The sequence below is a fragment of the Budorcas taxicolor genome, chromosome 11 (genome assembly GCF_023091745.1).
Source record: "Budorcas taxicolor isolate Tak-1 chromosome 11, Takin1.1, whole genome shotgun sequence".
Lineage (NCBI taxonomy): Eukaryota > Metazoa > Chordata > Mammalia > Artiodactyla > Bovidae > Budorcas > Budorcas taxicolor.
In genome coordinates, this window is record NC_068920.1 from 162,514,093 (window position 1) to 162,531,771 (window position 17,679).

The 17,679-nt window shown below is 62.7% G+C and overlaps 1 protein-coding gene across 1 annotated transcript in view; it reads left to right on the plus strand.

Annotated features, from left to right (window-relative positions):
* KCNT1 (potassium sodium-activated channel subfamily T member 1) overlaps positions 1–17,679 on the plus strand; it is a 43,213-nt gene that overhangs the window by 23,620 nt on the left and 1,914 nt on the right. Inside the window, exons 14-30 of the mRNA XM_052647753.1 lie at positions 723–786; positions 898–1,006; positions 1,413–1,521; positions 2,309–2,458; positions 2,732–2,970; positions 3,215–3,449; positions 4,632–4,737; positions 7,351–7,523; positions 7,904–7,975; positions 8,081–8,215; positions 8,316–8,427; positions 11,808–11,909; positions 12,279–12,362; positions 12,587–12,712; positions 12,913–12,933; positions 13,606–13,954; positions 15,324–15,386. Coding sequence (XP_052503713.1) covers positions 723–786; positions 898–1,006; positions 1,413–1,521; positions 2,309–2,458; positions 2,732–2,970; positions 3,215–3,449; positions 4,632–4,737; positions 7,351–7,523; positions 7,904–7,975; positions 8,081–8,215; positions 8,316–8,427; positions 11,808–11,909; positions 12,279–12,362; positions 12,587–12,712; positions 12,913–12,933; positions 13,606–13,954; positions 15,324–15,386 — 2,249 coding nt within the window. The remainder of the gene's footprint in view (positions 1–722; positions 787–897; positions 1,007–1,412; positions 1,522–2,308; positions 2,459–2,731; positions 2,971–3,214; positions 3,450–4,631; positions 4,738–7,350; positions 7,524–7,903; positions 7,976–8,080; positions 8,216–8,315; positions 8,428–11,807; positions 11,910–12,278; positions 12,363–12,586; positions 12,713–12,912; positions 12,934–13,605; positions 13,955–15,323; positions 15,387–17,679) is intronic.

Here is a 17,679-nt window from a genome sequence, read left to right on the forward strand (position 1 = left end):
GCACACCAGCTCCTCTCCCACCTGCCTGACTATTTGTTTGGGGGCAAGGCAGGGGCTGCTACTGCTGTGCCTTGGGTGGGAAGCTGAGGCTGTGGGTGGATATTCTTACAAAGACGAGGTGACAGGGTGACTTGAGGTAAGGAGACTGAGTTGTGAACAGAACTTTCCAGAATCTGCTGCAGCACATTCTGAGACACCTGGGAGGGGGTCACCCACCCCCGGAGGGCCCCCCCCATCCCCCTGCCACTCGTCACCATTTTATTACAGAGCCTGATGTAACCTTCGTGGTGAAACGGTGAAATGTGGGTTGTATGGAGGCCAAGGCGGCAGGAGCCTGGGTAGCCAGGGGCCCCATCCACCCATCTCCTGAGCCCAGGAATCAAGGGCCTGACAGGGACCAGTAGGGGGTGCAGGGTGATGGGGAGGGAGGCGCCAGGCCTCCCTGCCCTGGGGCAAGTGGGCCCTCTCTCAGGCGGCCTTTCTGCAGCCAGGGGCTGGGGGCGGGGCATGAGGGGAGCAGACCTGGCCACCCCCAGACCTCTGGCAGCCTGTCCCAGGAGGGCACAGGACAGCAGGCGGGCTCCAGCATCTCTGCCACCAACTGCACCCCCTTCCACGCCCCAGCCCCACCCTGAGTGTGTAGGGGCCCATCCTCAGCCCGTCCAGGGCTGGTCAGAGCAAGGTGGGGTCCTGACGGCCCAGACAGACCTGGTGCTTTGCAGGATGGACAACGGGGAGGCCTGCTTTATTCTCAGCAGCCGGAACGAGGTGGACCGCACCGCGGCGGTGAGTGCCCCCCGGCCACCGGCCCCCCACCTGCCCGCCAGCCAGAAGGGCAAGTGCCCCTCCCCCAGCCTGCTGGCTGCCCTCAGCAGTGACCGTGGCCTCCCTGCTCAGGACCACCAGACCATCCTGCGTGCCTGGGCCGTGAAGGACTTCGCCCCGAACTGCCCCCTCTACGTCCAGATCCTCAAGCCTGAGAACAAGTTTCATGTCAAGTTTGCGGGTGCGTTTGGCCAGGAGGGGGGCACCCGTGTGCTCCAAGGGGAGCATGCTGGGGTAGGGGTGGGGTTGAGGCAGAGCCCATGCAGGTGCTGCACCTGGGAGCCTGGGGGTCAGTGAGGGCAGGGGCCAAGGGCGGGGGGAGGGGCAGGAACACCGTCTGATGAGCACCTCTAAGGTGAGCAGATCTATCCTGGACACCTGGGGGGCAAAAGGTGTTGCCAGCTCCCTTCCCCCACCCCCAGCCCTGGAGCTCTCGGCCAAGCCAGGGAAACAAGCACAGAAGAGCCAGGAGAATTAACAGGCTCGGGAAGGTGGGGCGCTGGAGGGAGCCTTCTAGGGAGACAAGGGGGCGCCTACCGTGGGGGATGGTGAGAGCCACTCAGTGACCCTGACCTTCCTGCCCGCAGAGCATGTGGTGTGCGAGGAGGAGTGCAAGTACGCCATGCTGGCCCTCAACTGCATCTGCCCAGCCACGTCCACCCTCATCACCCTGCTGGTGCACACGTCCCGCGGCCAGTGAGTTCTGTCCCGGGAGCACCACGTGGCATGCGGTGTGCTGCCTGGGAGAGGAGCAGACCCTGGAGGCAAGGGATGTGTTGAGGAGCCTGTGATGGGAGGGGGTGAGGAGCCCGAGATGGGAGGGGGTGGCGACCTGGGAGGACCCAGCTGGGAAGCAGTAGGTGCCTTGCCACTTGAGGAGTGGGAGCTAGGGGCGGCCTTGGGGCTGCAGGGAATCACAGGCAGGGCCCTCCATGGAGCAGAGGGCCTAGTGCGGTGGGGGGGGGGGGGGGGGGGGTAGGGCTCAGGAGAGCCACCGAGTCTAGAAACAGCGATAGGGGCAGGGGCGGGGGGTGGTTGCGGGGGGACACGCTTGGCCTGTGAGAGAAGGCACGTTGGTGTTCAGCACCTGAGCTGGGGTCCCAGGTAGAGTGGGAGGTGAGGGGCTGCCCTGGGACAGAGAGGTGCCATCTTCTCTCTAGCAAGACACCCCAACGGGTGGCCTTGGCTCCTTGTGGGGCCTGGGCGGCCCTCGGGGAGGGACCAAGCAGATGTCAGAGAACCCACAGGCCACAGAAGCCGGTCTTGACTCTGAAACCTTTTGAAGCCCCCTAAAAGCTGGACCATTATGTTCACAGCTCTTTAAAACTGGCCGAGGGACCCGTCAGGCCACACCCGGGTCTGGTCTCCCACAGATGGGAGGGGCGGGGTCAGGGGTCACGTTGGCTTCCACCCGCCCTGGAAGCCTGGAAGCGGCCAGGCCAGGCGGGGCGACGGTGGGGGTGACGTCCTGCCCGTGCCCCAGGGAAGGCCAGGACTCGCCAGAGCAGTGGCAGCGCATGTACGGACGCTGCTCGGGCAACGAGGTCTACCACGTGCGCATGGGAGACAGCAAGTTCTTCCGCGAGTACGAGGGCAAGAGCTTCACCTACGCCGCCTTCCACGCGCACAAGAAGTACGGCCCCTTGCCCCCTGTTCCGGCCGGGAGGGAGGGAGCGCTGAGCGGGACTCGGAGGCGGAAGTGGGCGGGGCCTCGCCCGTCGTCGGGTGGGTGGGTGGGGCCTCTGGGCCGGACGCCACGCCCACTCAGCGTGAGACTTGCGCCCAGCACCTCTCTCTGAGCCAACCCTCGGAGGGTCTTCGGGTCGAGCGGGAAGAGGTCCCGACCCCCACGAGGAGCCCGAGAGGGGCTGCTCTGGGCTCCACCGTCGTCCGTCCGTCCGCCCAGATACGGCGTGTGCCTCATCGGCCTGAAGCGCGAGGACAACAAGAGCATCCTGTTGAACCCGGGCCCGCGGCACATCCTGGCGGCCTCCGACACCTGCTTCTACATCAACATCACCAAGGAGGAGAACTCGGCCTTCATCTTCAAGCAGGAGGAAAAGCAGAAGAGGAAGGGCTTCGCGGGGCAGGGGCTGTACGAGGGCTCGTCCCGCCTGCCCGTGCACAGCATCATCGCCTCCATGGGTGAGGCCGGGCGCCCGCTCCCGGCTGGGCAAGCGCGCAGGGGCCCCACCCGGAGACCCCGGTCCTCAGGCCTGCACATAACCCTGGGCAAGCCCCCTCTCTCTGGGCCTCAGTTTACACATCGGTCCGGCGGGGTCATCCCTGCCTTCCTGTGGGGACATCACAGTCAGCACTGGGAGGGAAGCCCCACCCCCAGGACAGTCCCAAGAGGGGCTGCCAGCCAAGTCCAGCCACTCTGTTCTAGGGACAGTGGCCATGGACCTTCAGAACACGGAGTGCCGGCCCACACCGAGCAGCGGGGGCGGCGGGGGCAGCAAGCTGGCGCTCCCCACGGAAAACGGCTCAGGCAGCCGGCGGCCCAGCATCGCGCCGGTGCTGGAGGTGGCCGACAGCTCGACCCTGCTGCCCTGCGACCTGCTGAGTGACCAGTCAGAGGACGAGATGACGCCGTCGGAGGACGAGGGGCTGTCCATGGTGGAGTGAGTGTCTCGGGGTGGGGGGAGGACAGATGCGCTCCACAGGAGAGGGGAGGCACAGCGTGTGCGTGCCTGGTGCCCAGGAAGAGGGGCCGCCAGCACTGGGCTGGACCCACGCTCTGAACCAGGCTTCCAAACAGCTTCTGCGGAGACCTTGCTTGGCAAGTGGAATCTGGGGCCCCAGCTCCTGGGCAGGAAGGCTGTGCTGTGCCCCCCTCGCCCCTCATCCTCCTCAGCCTCGCACTCTGGGCGGGCAGCCAGACCTGAGTACCACGGCCTACTTGACCGAGGCGGCTGCACTCTGAGCACAGTCTGCGGAGCCCTGGGTGAGGTGCTGTCCAGGCCTGGAGACTGCTGGCCCACGATGAGCTGTCATGCTGCCCTGGGTTTGAGTCCAGATCTTCCTCTGAGACCATGAGACAGAAAAGACCCCAGTGTGTCCTGGAGTCTCAGCCACTTGGCCTTGCCCCAAACAGATAGGCAGCACCTGACCCCAGGGCCATGGCCAGTCACAGGCCTGCACGGCCTGTCCCTCCCGGCTGGGCTGTCAGCGTGCTGTGGCCACTTTCTGCTCCTGCTCTGTCCCTGGGGTGGAGTCAACGTACTTTAAAGACAGGCTGCGGGGGACTGGCTCCAAGATCAAGGGGGCTCTGCAGGGCTCCTGCACACTCGGAGGCCCTTAAGCCAACTGGAGGCCGAGCAGAAGGCCAGCCCCTCTCCAGGTGGCTGGCGGCCTATCACCCCGCATGTCTGCACTGGGCACTCAGGGGACAGCTGGAAGGTGGGAGGCAGCCTGTGGGACAATCAGTCCAGCCTGGCCGCCAGTAGAACAGGGGCCGAGGGCCAGCATCTGCCCCAGCGTTAGGGTACTGGGAACACCAGGGTAGGGAAACCCCTTAAGGCTCTTCCATGGCTCCCAGGCCTGTGTGAGCTCATGTGTGTGTTTGTGTGTGTGTGTGCATTGCATGGAATCTCCTCTGATCTCCAGGGAACAGAGGTCCTGGTCACAGCCTCCTTCCTGCCTAGGGGTTGAACATAGAGGTCCTAGGACTTCCTGTGCGGGAGGGACTGTGGGGAGGCTCTGAGTGCCCCAGCCCAGTCTGGTCTGCGAGGCCTGGTGCCCCCGTGTGGCCACCCAGGGTGTAGGGCACATGTCTGAGGTTCCTCTCTCTCCCACCCCTCCAGGTATGTGAAGGGCTACCCCCCTAACTCACCCTACATCGGCAGCTCCCCAACCCTGTGCCACCTCCTGCCCGTGAAAGCCCCCTTCTGCTGCCTGCGGCTGGACAAGGTGGGTCACAGCAAAGATGGGGAGGCAGCAGGGACCCTGAGGACATCCTGAGTCAAGTCCACCTCCCCGGTGTCTATTTTTGTTGAGAGGGACACATTCCCTCCCTCCTGCATCTGCATGCGTGTCTGAGGCGAGAGTGTGCCTCTCCTGACCACAGTCCACTTACCAGCACCAGGATGTGTGTGTCGGACCCTCAGCCCACAGTCCAGCTGCCCTTCTGGCCAGAGCCAGTCCTGACCCACTTCTGCGTGCTCGCCATGCCTGCCTGCCTCCATCTCAAGGCTCCTCGCCCCTACCTTCCCTGGGTTTCTCCCGTATTTGGTGAGCGTAGTCATCGATTTGGTGGAGCATCCCTGAAGGGGGGCAACTCAGCTTTTGCATAGGGCGGGGGCTGGTCCCCCCAGAGGTGCCACATCCTCTGGAGGCCTCCCTGCGATGCTGCCTTAGAGCACGTGGTTCGGGTCCACACCTGGTCTCCCTGGAGGAAATACAGCTTCACCTTTGCAGTCAGGATGTCACTGGGGGGAGACACGTGGGGGCCGGGTACATAAGCTGCTCATCACTGACCCCCTGATGCGTTTCCTCTGTAGTTGATTGATCGCAGGTTCCAGTTCCTTCCATGACTGTGTCCACTTTTCCCTGTGAGGAGGTTCTTCCCCTTTCTTAGCCATTTGTGTACATCAGTGTGGACTCACTGTTTCACTCAGTAAACCCACTGTGCATTACTGCAACATCAGCTTTCTATGCGGATCCTGCTGGTTTTGACACTCAGACTTTCCTGGTTTTGCTGATAGGGCCTCCAGGTCTTTCTGACACTTCTCCTGGTCTGTGAAGATGTCTGTGCTTCTGAACTAATGGTGCCTGCCCCCCCAATCTTGTTCCTACTCCAGTCCTGGGACTGGCTGCTGCTCCGAGAAACCTGATTCCTGTTAGTGGAAACCATGTTTAGAAGCAAGATGGGGATTTGGGGTGCCCACTGCTGCCCTACATCTGAGCCTCTCCTCAGAGAGCTAGAAAGTGGGCATACACACAACAGAATGTGTACACACATGACAAAATGTGCACACACACACAAAATGTGTGCACAACACTTGAGAGAATGTATACACATATGACAAAACGTGTGTGCACACAAAACATACACATGCACACACAACACAATGTACACACACGACAAAACATGTACACACAAGCATGTGTACATTTGCACACGCTACAGAACATTTACAGGGCAGAACATGTGCACACAAAATGTGTACACACATGCACACACTATGGAATGTGTATACACATGACAAAATGTATGCACACACACATGTATACACATGCACACAGTACAGAATGTGTACAGATGACAAAACATGCACACACAAAATGTGTATACACGAGAGAATGTGTATACACATAAGACGTGTGTATACACATAAGACGTGTACACACGAGAATGTTAGACACATAAATGTGCACACACCTACAAACCATGTACACATATGCACACACTACAGAATGTGTACACACATGACAACATGCACATTCAAAAATGTGTATACACACGAGAATGTGTATACACATAAGAAATGTGCACAGAAAAGAATGTTATACACATAAGAAATGTGCACATACATACAAAACATGTACACACATGCACACACTATGGAATGTGTATATACATGACAAAATGTGTGTATACACACATGTATACACATGCACACAGTACAGAATGTGTACACATGACAAACATGCACACACAAAATGTGTATACATACACACATAAGAGAATGTGTATACACATGACATGTGTACACACTAGAGAATGTTATACACATAAGAAATGTGCACACACATACAAACCATGTACACACATGCACACACTATGGAATGTATACATACATGACAAAATGTATGTGTACAGAGAAGGCAATGGCACCCCACTCTGGTACTCTTGCCTGGAAAACCCCATGGATGGAGGAGCCTGGTAGGCTGCAGTCCATGGGGTCGCTGAGTCGGACACGACTGAGCGACTTCACTTTCGCTTTTCACTTTCATGCATTGAAGGAAACGGCAACCCACTCCAGTGTTCTTGCCTGGAGGATCCCAGGGACGGGGGAGCCTGGTGGGCTGCCGTCTATGGGGTCGCACAGAGTCAGACACGACTGAAGCGACTTAGCAACAACACACACAAAACATGTATACAAATGCACACCCTACAGAATGTGTACACACAGGACAACATGCACACTCAAAAATGTGTATATGCACATGAGAGAATGTGTATACACATAAGACGTGTGCACACATGAAAGAATGTTATACACATGAGAAATGTGCACACACGTACAAAATGTGCACACACTACAGAATGTGTACACACAAGACAAAATGTGCACAAACACAAATGTGTCCACGCAGACACATCTGTGTCTGCATCTGCTAAGGCCACAAGCTCACACAGACACCTCCCTTCCCATCCCCGCAGGGCCCCAGCTCGCTCTGCGGGGTATGGTGGATGGCTGGCCTGTAGCCCTGGTGACACCAGGTGCCATTTGGCCTCAGGCTTCCCTGGAGCACCCTCCCTCCCCCTCCATGGTTGATTCCAGCATTCTCCCCTTCCAGGGCTGCAAGCACAACAGCTACGAAGACGCCAAGGCCTACGGCTTCAAGAACAAGCTGATCATTGTCTCGGCGGAGACAGCGGGCAACGGGCTGTACAACTTCATCGTGCCGCTGCGCGCCTACTACCGGCCTCGCCGGGAGCTCAACCCCATTGTGCTGCTGCTGGACAACAAGTGAGGGGCAGAGAGGGCAGGGCGCGGATGCCCTCACCTTCGGCGGGGAGTGGGGGAAGCGGCCCCACCCCGCCTGCCCCCTCCCACACCCTGGCGCTGCTCCATCATCCTCCCCATGACCATGAACCTCCCCCAGAGTGCACCCCCAGCACCTCTACCCCCAGAGGGCTGCCAGCCCAGAGCTCAGGGTCCAGTCTCAGCTGTCCTGCCTCCCAGAGCCTTGGTTTCCTCTCGGGGACAATAAAGAGCAGCCCCGTTGGCCTATAAAGGCCCCCCTGGTCCAAGCCATCACGGTCCTGGGGCCCCTGCTCTGCTTAGGTCAAAACTGGTGTTGGATGGGGGAGCCGGGTGGACGCCTGCAGGCTGTGCTGTGCCCGCAGGCCCGACCACCACTTCCTGGAGGCCATCTGCTGCTTTCCCATGGTGTACTACATGGAGGGCTCCGTGGACAAGTAAGGCGCCTCTTGGCAGGAGGACCCCCGCCCCGCTGCCCTCCGCCTGGGCGGGCGCCCAGGGCCGAGCAGGGGGCGGCCGCACCCATGGGCGTGTCCCCACAGCCTGGACAGCCTGCTGCGGTGCGGCGTCATCTACGCGGACAATCTGGTGGTGGCGGACAAGGAGAGCACCATGAGTGCCGAGGAGGACTACATGGCCGACGCCAAGACCATCGTCAACGTGCAGACAATGTTCCGGTGAGGCGCTTGGGCTGCCCTGAGCTCCCCCTCATCGGTTGCCAGGGGCCCCACCCAGAGCCCCTCCCCACATCCATGACCGGGCCCACCCACCCCCCAGGCTCTTCCCCAGTCTCAGCATCACAACCGAGCTCACCCACCCGTCCAACATGCGGTTCATGCAGTTTCGCGCCAAGGACAGCTACTCTCTAGCTCTCTCCAAACTGGAGAAGGTGAGTGGCCCCTCGCGAACCACCCCTTCCCCTCCTGCGCCCACGGGAACTGCCCCTTCTGACTCTGCCCAGCTGAGGACCTGCACCCGGCCTGGAGGGCATGGGTGCCTGCCCTCCTCCGGCGGGGTTCTAGCCCCATTGTGAAGCTCTCGAGCGTGCAGCCCAGAGACTTTAGGGTCCTCGGCCAGGAGGGCACATCGTCCGCCTAAGGCAAGGTCCATCCCGGCCTTGTGCGTGGCCAAGGCGGCTCGTTATACCAGAAATTACTAGCCCAGTGACACCAGCGCTGACACCACACCCGCGTCAGAGCCGTGTCTGTTCTGTCAGACACCGGCAGGGATGTGTTCATCCTGGCACAGATGAGGGCCCTGGGGCCAGAGCGGGGAGTGGTTGCCTCAGGTCACGCAGTGGCTCAGAGGCCAGGTCAGCAGGTGCCTGGGGGGCACAGGGACCCTCCAGGGAACGGTGGTGCCGCCCTGGCATGTTCGTGGACCCCAGGCCCTTCCCAGCCTCCTGTCTGGGTCAGTGTAGCACTGCCCTTCACTGAGAGGCAAGGCCGTGCTCAGGTGGCCCCGGGTGAGACCAGGAAACAGGTGGGCTGCTATTGAGGAGACCCGGCCAATGAAGTCGGGGGCAGTGACCATTCCCTGCGAGCCCAGACTGGGGTCCTTGTCGGGAGGCAGCTTGCAACTGCATGGCTGACCCCACACCAGGCCAGGCCTGGCCCCAAAAGCAGACAGAGGGGCAGCGTGGAAGCTCCACCTGCCCAGAACCCAGGTGGACAATGGAAGTGCGTTTTGCCAGGAGGCCCATGGTGGCCCCAGAGCCCCTTGATTGGTAGCCAGAGGCCTCAGTCAGCAGCCAAGGAACTCAGGCTGTCCTGCCCCTGGAAGAGGCTTGGCATGCATCCCACACAACAGCCCGTTGGAGCCCACTCAGAGCCACTTCCTACCAGCCCGTGAGCTGATCCTCCGTCTGCTCAAACTGGGACTGTGGGCATTGGAAGAAGCCCTGGCTGGGACTGTGTCCAGGTGCTTGGGCCAGTCTGACCCAGTTCAGGCAGGATGACCAGCACAGAACTGGGGTCAAGGCTGATATCCCGACGCTGGTCCTCACTTGCCGCCAGTTCCCCATGGGCCTTGCACCCCTACCTGTTCAGCCAGTGTTCTTGAAATAGATCCGTCAGCAGACTCTGCCCTTCCACAGCAGACACCACAAGTCCACCCCTACTCTGCCCTCTGTGGCAGGCATCACCAGTTGACCACACCTTCCACCTTCCCCTGCAGCATCACCTCCAGGGAGAGGCAGGGGCAGGGTCGGCCCACTCCCCACCTCGTCCTCTGGTTTTGTGATGGGGAGAGAAGTCAGCAAGTGAGCACGTGTGACCTGGGGATGCTGCAGCCCAGGGTTGAAGGCCATGCTGATGGATATGCTGGGCAGGGCCAGGCATGTGCAGTGCCTGGGGGCTGAGAACAGAGGGGCACAGAGCCACGTGATCCACCCCCTCTGGAGAGATGGTCAGAGCTGGTGCTTCCCCCGACCTCTGCACACAGAAGATTCCACAGAGGATGGGGTGGGAACATGGCATCACGCTGTACGTACAGCCTGGATGAGGCAAGTCCTATTTCGTGAGCGGAAACTGCAGAAACATTGGAAATGCTTCTGGCATTCAGATCAACGTGCTTCCCCGAGATCGAAGTGGCACTAGGGTGGGGGTGGGGGGAGGATTCAGAAAGGCATGGAGGGCAGTGGCTGCATCTCCCTGGAGGTTCTCAGGAAGGTCTCCCAGAGGCTGGGCCACTGCCCACCCTGTCCCCAGACTCAGGTTCCTGGTGGCATCATCGTTTCAATAGCCTCGGCACCTGTGACAGTAACGTCGACTAGGGCCCAGCCTGCCCATTCAGTCCTGCTCCCTCCAGCCACATGGCTCTCAGAAGGGCTCGTCCCATGTCTCGCTGTGACCTGTGACCTCGGAGCTTGGGCTACAGCCTCCAGTCCCTCCATGGCCACTGCAGAACAGGCAGCATGAAGCCACTGAGACATCAAGCCTTTCTTCGTCCCTGGTCTCGAGTCTTCCTTCGTCTACGGTCTCCCTGGACCAGCCCTCGGTCTTTTCTTCTCAATCCATTCACTGTTCTTAGTGAAGGGAAACCGACAGCTTTAATGATCTTGCGAGTCTCCCCGTTGGTCCTCATAGTGTGCAACGGGAGCGTGCAGCCTGGAGTCAGCAGGCCACGCGGGTTGGATTCCAGGGCTTGTCCGTGATTCGTTCTTCCGGGATCGCAAAATGCCGCTCAGAACTGACACACTGTTACCCGCTTGGACACCCACGTGCCAGCACACCCTCGGGCTCCCTGCTGCTAGGGAGGGACAGAGGTGAGGCCCGCTGCCCCAGTGTTTGTCTGCTCTGCCGGCCACCAGCCGAGTTTGCAGGAGGAAGCTGCCACAGCAGGAAGCAGCTCCAGGAAAAGGCCCCGGGAGGGCTCCTGCGTCCCACTTTCTGTCTGTGTGGAGCGTGTCCTGGTCCAGAGGGAAGGATGGCTTCCTGAGCTCAGAGCCACCCCTCAGCTGTAGGCCGACTTCATGCGGTGGAGACATGCAGCAAAAAAGTTCCCGTCCCAGAACCAGCACGGAGTGGGGAACACGATTCTGTGAAGGATACTGAGATGGAGGAGGCCCTGGTTCACCCCGGGGCCCCATGCCGTCACCAGGGTACTTGCAAGAGGGAGGCCAGAGGTCAGCCTGCCAGCCCTGGACGTGGAGGAAGGGCCCAGGGCCATGGTTGGCTTCTAGAAAATGGGAAAGATGCAGGAAAGGAGTCTCCTGGCCGGGCGGGGTTTGGGGGGGCCGTCGGTCACCAGCGGGAGCCCTGCAACACCTGACTCCAGCCCCACATATCCGATCGGACTCGCGAAGTCTGATACTGTGAGAGAGGAACCGTGTGGGTCTGAGCTGCGGGTCTGAGGAATCCATGTGGGGCCTCGCTGTGCTCACAGGGGAGGCAGGAGCTGACACACGTGTTGCTGCTCACACGCACACCTTGCTGTCCTCACCACCTCACTCACAGGACACGAGCTCCAGGACAAGTTTCTATGAGAGTCAAGGGCCCAGGGTGGCAGCGGCAGGGCATTAACCCCAGCACGGGCCCCTGGCTCTCGCCAGCAGAGCCCTGAGTCCTTACTCCTGGCTCCAGCCCCCAGTATCTGGGGGACATGAGCCAGGTGCTTGGCCTCTGTGTGGGGGCATGTGCTGGCCTGTGCTGATACACTCACCCCACACATGTGCACGTGCACACACACCCTATACACACACCCTGGGCTGCCTGCCCCGTGCGGCTGTGGCCGCGGGCACCAGCCCGTCTGAGCCCCCCTGTCTTGCAGAGGGAGCGTGAGAACGGCTCCAACCTGGCCTTCATGTTCCGCCTGCCCTTCGCCGCCGGCCGCGTCTTCAGCATCAGCATGCTGGACACACTGCTGTATCAGGTCAGCCCGGGGCCTGGCTGACATCCGGTCCTGGGCCACGTCCATCCTGGGTCCCCAGGAGACCCAGTGGGACTGAGTGGCTCTGGGTCCCGTCCCTGACCGGGAGCCACAGGGGTTCACCCCTGAGCGTCACCATCCTTTCCTCCCAGGAGGGTGCTGGCCTAGGGTCACCCCTGGCAGCCTTTGGGTTTCTGATCTCTTCTGACCTAAGGCGCGTGACCAAGCGAGCTACCAAGGCCAGGAAAGGCCGCCTGGCTCCGTCTGCTGGCACGCTGTGCAGGGGACACTGTGGGTGCCCGGCGGGCATGTCCCGCCAGCGGGTGTGGAACTGTCCACAACGCCGGCCTCACTGCGGCCCTTCTCCTCCAGTCCTTCGTGAAGGACTACATGATCCCCATCACCAGGCTGCTGCTGGGCTTGGACACCACGCCAGGTTCCGGCTACCTCTGTGCTGTAAGTGCCTGGGCCGGAGGGGGAACGGGGCGGGGCCAGAGGGGCGTGGGCGGGGTGGGTGGGGCGTGGGCGGGGTGGGTGGGGCCTGGGGCGGGGTGGGTGGGGCTTGGGCGGGTGGAGGGGCGGGGCTTGTGGCGGGCCGGGCCGGGCAGCCTCGCCCTGCCGGGGAAGCAAACGCCGCCTCTGCGGCTCGAGGCCAACCCAGCCCAGGCTCTGCGTTGCAGATGAAGATCTCAGAGGACGACCTGTGGATCCGCACCTACGGCCGCCTCTTCCAGAAGCTGTGCTCCTCCAGCGCCGAGATCCCCATCGGCATCTACAGGACCCAGAGCCACGTCTTCTCCACCGAGGTGCGGGGCAGAGGCCTGGGGATCCGGGCCCTTTGGGGGTCAGGTTCACAGGCACCCCCGTGGTTCCTTGGGCTGCTTTGGGGGAGGGGAGAGCACCGAGGGGCCCCCGCGAGTTGTGAGCCCACGGAGGGGCTCAGACAGCCTCGGGGGTCAGGGCAGTAGCCCTACAGGCACCCAGGAGGCTCTGGTTTCCTTTGCAGCCCCACGACCTCAGGGCCCAGGTTAGTGGTCCCTTCAAGCCCACGAAGAGTGTCTGAGCCCAGCCCCACCCGGGGGTGGGTGTGGTCAGGAAGCAAGTTCCCAGGTGGCAACGGCCAAATTGCAGCTCAGAGAGGACTCAGCATCACTCTCCTCCCCCGTGCAGATGGGGAAACTGAGGCCAGGGTGGGCAGCCCAGGCGCCCCCCGCCCCCAGGCTGTCTGCCCCTCAGGGCACGGCCCCCATCCTGGCAGGTACCCCTTCCTCCCCCCATCTGTCCCCACTTGCACACCCCCCAGGCCCCCAGGTCACCCACCAAGCCTTGCAAGGCTCTGTGCGTCCCAGCCCACCATCGGGCTGCCCCTGTTCTCCTGCCCCAGAGGTGAGGAAACTGAGTCTCCTAGAGGGGTGTTCCCCACCCCCACCCCGCTGTGGTAGAGTCAGAACATGCAACCCCAGAGAGGTGAAGGGAGGCCCACCTCTCACCAGCAAGTCAGGGACGGGCCTGAGCCAGGGTTTGGGGAGAGGAAGGGACTTCCACCTGAGAGAAGAAGGGCCTGGGGTACCCCTGGAACTGTGACTGTCCTCCCCATTGCCCCAGCTGCTCCGTGGGTCCCCATGGTCCTCTGCCCAGCACCCGTTCCCCTTCCCTGTACCCCCCCCACCCCTGTCCCCGGACACCCTTCCCCTCCCAGGCCTCACCTCTCCTCCCCGGCCAGTCCCAGGTCTCGGTGAGCGTGGAGGACTGCGAGGACACTCGGGAGACAAAGGGGCCCTGGGGCGTGCGGGCGGGCACGGGCGGCGGCAGCACCCATGGCCGGCACACTGTGGGCAGCGACCCAGCCGAGCATCCGCTCCTGCGGTGCAAGAGCCTCCCGTGGGCGCGGAGGCTGAGCCGCAAGGGCTCCCGGCATGCGGGGAAGGCGGCAGCCGAGTGGATCAGTCAACAGCGGCTCAGCCTGTACCGGCGCTCGGAGCGGCAGGAGCTCTCAGAGTTGGTCAAGAACCGCATGAAGCACCTGGGGCTGCCCACCACTGGCTACGGTAAGGGGCAGGGCATCTTTCTGCTCTCCTGGCCCATGTGGGGAGGGGGGCACCCCTAGATCCAGCGCCAAGGCCCGCAAGGAAGGGTTCATTCACCCTCTGCTCTGGGGCCTCAGTTTCCACATCTGTAGAAAAAAAGATGCCTATTGCCTGAGCCAGTAGGCAGCCGTCCTGGAGGAGGTGGCTGTGGGTGGGGACAGCCTTGCCAGGCTCCCTGAAAGCCAAAGGCACTGGCCTCAGCCAGGGGGCAGATTGGCCACCTCCAGCCGGTCCTGCCGGGATCAGGAACGCAGGACCCCACCATGTTCCCCTGAGAATAGGAACAGGGGCATGGCGGGGACACCCCAGAGCCCTGGCCACCCCTCCCGGACCCTCCCCGCAGCCGGAGCTCATGCGGGATAGGGGCGGGGCAGGTCAGGGGACCAGCACCAGGACCTCCACTGCTCCTGGGGCAAGGCCACCCCATTCCCGCGACTTCAGGGCGGCGCCACCAGGGCATTTGTTGTCATCGGCAGATTTTCTCCGTAGCTTGATTCGGGGAAAAGTTGGTGACTCTGACCGTGAACGGGGCTGGGGTCCCCGGCCGGGCCTGAGGGGACTGGCCGGCCCCTCCCTCACTCCAGAGATGCTGCCTCTGTTGATGGGGCTGAAAGGGGCCCAAGCCCGCCGCCCCTCCACCACAGCCTGGCCTCATCCACACCCCAGGCTGGGTGGAGGCTCTGACCTCCGCTAGGCTCCGTCTCTAGGGGACTCTGCCCCACACCCCACCCCGGGCCTGGCTATATTTTTCTGGGCACCCACTCCCCTACTCCGCCACCTGCTGCTCACCTCCTGGGTCAGGGGCCCTCAAGCCCCTCCAAGTGGGACCAAGCGGCTTCGGGCTTCACCCAGAGCCGCCCAAGCGTCTCTTGGGTCTGGCTATATGCCAGGCGCAAGGAGATCACCAGCCAAGAGAGCCGCCTAGCCCCTCCCAGCCACGCCCCTGCTGCACGGCATACTTGTCCACTCTGTGCCCTTTCCCCGGGCGGGTGCTGTCACCCCGTCCTGGGTGGTGTGCTGGTTGCTCAGGCTCCCAGTGGGGGTCCCGTTTCACGGCCCCATGTCACACCCTGGCAGGTAGACACTCCAGCCCAGCTGAGCCCCAGAGCAGGCCCCTGCCCCTCGGGGCTCCCCTGGGCCTCCCCGCCCCCCGCGCGCCCCCACCAGAGCTTGGCAGACAAAGAGCCGACCTCTCGTCTGGGACAGACAGGCCGCCTGCGGCCTGCGTGCACCTCCCACCCCCGCTCTGCCAGACGCCTCCTCCACGCTGCTTGCTGACCTCAGTCTCTCTCTCTGTTTCTGTCTGTCCCTCTTCCTGTGTGTTCCGTAGAGGATGTAGCAAATTTAACAGCCAGTGATGTCATGAATCGGGTAAACCTGGGATATTTGCAAGGTAATTCTGCTCCGGAGGCCAGAGTCTGGCATAGGGGGCGTGCCAACCCTTCCTGACGGTCCACCTGGTGGCCGCCCGCCCCGGCCAGGCAGGCAGACAGGGCGAGACACGAGAGAGGGTCCCTGCAGGCAGGGCCCCGTGGCTCCCAGGCTGCCCCACTGCAGGGACCCTAACTTTCTCCCCATTGACTGCTGCCTTCAGCACGGCCCCCTGCGCCCCCAGCCCTTCTGCCCACTTAGTTGTCTGAGATAAGCCCTGCTCTAGACACGCAGGCAGCCACCGGCCGGCCCCTGGGAGCCCACCCAGCTCTTGAGAAGCACTGGCACGGAGCACCCCAGGCCAGGGTACCCGTGCCCCCAGCGTGGCGGAGCACGGTGAGACCTGAGCTGGTGCCTGGGGCCTTGGGGTCTGCAGCACCCTGTGCCTTTGAGGGCCACCCAAACCAGGTGGACAGTTGTCCTCCACTCCCCAGCTGGGGCTTCACGAGATGGGGGCCTCTTCAGTTGAGACAAAGTCTGACTGTACCACATTTTCATCCAGGCACTCAGGTGCTGCTTTGGGCCCCTGTATCTTGCAAGAAGACACCCCGCAGTCCCCAGACCTGCCCCACGACCCCAACAGGGGTCCAAGTCCAGGCCCCAGACCTCACTGCTGGGACCCCTTGTTTACCTGGGGGCTCCCCAGGCTCAGAGCTGTGCAGGCCTCCTGAGCCCAGGTGGGTGTTAGCTCAGGCGGGCCAGTTTCTGAGGATGGCCGGGGCTGACAAGACCCAGGATTGAGAAGCTCTGGGGTGCACCGCGGGGGAGCTGTGGGGCGGCCCGGGAGGCAGAGCCCTGACCGCACCCCACCCCCCGCCCTGGGTCCCTGAGTTTTTCCTCACTTGCACCCACGACCGTGTTCACAGCAGACCCCACTAGGCCAGCGCGAGTCCGAGCCTGGGGCTGCCCCGAGCGGGAGGGCTGGGTCGCCACCTCCCTGTGGCTGGCTGCACCCCTACTTCTTGCCAAGGCTCGCAGGCAGGGTGGCTGCAACAGTGACCCCGCAACAGGGTCACTGCGTGGTGTTTACTGAGCCCCTGCCCCTGGCGTGTGGACATCGAGAGGTGCCTGGGCTAGGACCTAAAACCAGAGGAGAGGCTGGTCCCAGGGGGCTGCAGGATGGTCCTCCAGGGGGACGCCACCACAAAGCACCCCCCAGCTGGGTGCAAATGAGAGAGGAGACGCCCCCAGCTGTGACATGTCGAGACAGCCCCTTCCACACAGTCACCCCTTGGGGGAGGGCTCCAGCTGCCCCCAGTTCACAGTTCTGGGGCAGGGGCTCCAGAGGGGTGGTGTGGACCCCGAGGGGCTGGCGAGAGACTGGTCTGCGGATCCAGGGAGGAGCCCCCACGGAGGCTGGAATGCCAGGTGCGGAGGCAGGGGAGCTCTGCCCTTGGTCATGGGCCAGCCCCCGGCCCCACACCAGGCCCTCCCTGGAGCACAGCAGGCGCAATAAGGCCGCCCCCTCTGGGAAGTCAGGGTCAGGGCCTCGTGGGTCACCCAGTCCCCGGGCGCTACAGCTGGACCCCATGTGCCTCCCCCCACCACCTCTCAGCCCAGCACCCCCAGAAGCACAAAGCTGGGCCCAGCTTGGGCTGGGACGCCCATAGCCCGCCCGCCTGCCTGCAGGGCAGAAGCAGGGGCCATGCTGGGTGGGGTGGGTCCAGTGAGGCAGGGGCCACGCCCACCCTCTGCAGCCCCGCCCCTGGGTTAGATGGACAGGTGACCCTGTCCCTTGTCAGCCTGTCTGTTTTCCTTGTTCTTGGTGGCTGTGCTCAGGGGTACAGGGTCCACCAAAGCCTTCCGCTCCTGCCCGCACCTCCGCTGCCCCAGCCCCGCTCTTTGCTGCCCTCCATGGACATGTGCCGCCTCCATGAGCCAAGCCCACCGGTGACCCCACACGGTGGGAGGGGTGGGGGTCAGGCCGTCCCCTTTCTGGGCGGGGACACGAGCCTGGACCAGGTGATGTCTGTGAGCCCCGCCCCCCGTTCGGCCTGCACCCCCACCCCAGCTGTCCCCTGAAGCATGCTGGGCTCCACCTGCTGCCGTGGGGGGTCCCGAATCGAGTCAGATTCGGCCCTGAACTCGCCAGTTCAGGGAAGTGAGCCGCAGCACCCCTTGCTGGCCCGCCAGCAGCTGTCCCACCTTCCCTGAGTCCCTGATTCCCATGGCCAGGGAGCCCTCCCGGGACGGGAGGGGCCGGTGCAGACAGAAGGAGGTGGGAGGAGCCGGGGCAGAGGTCACCCAGGGCCCTA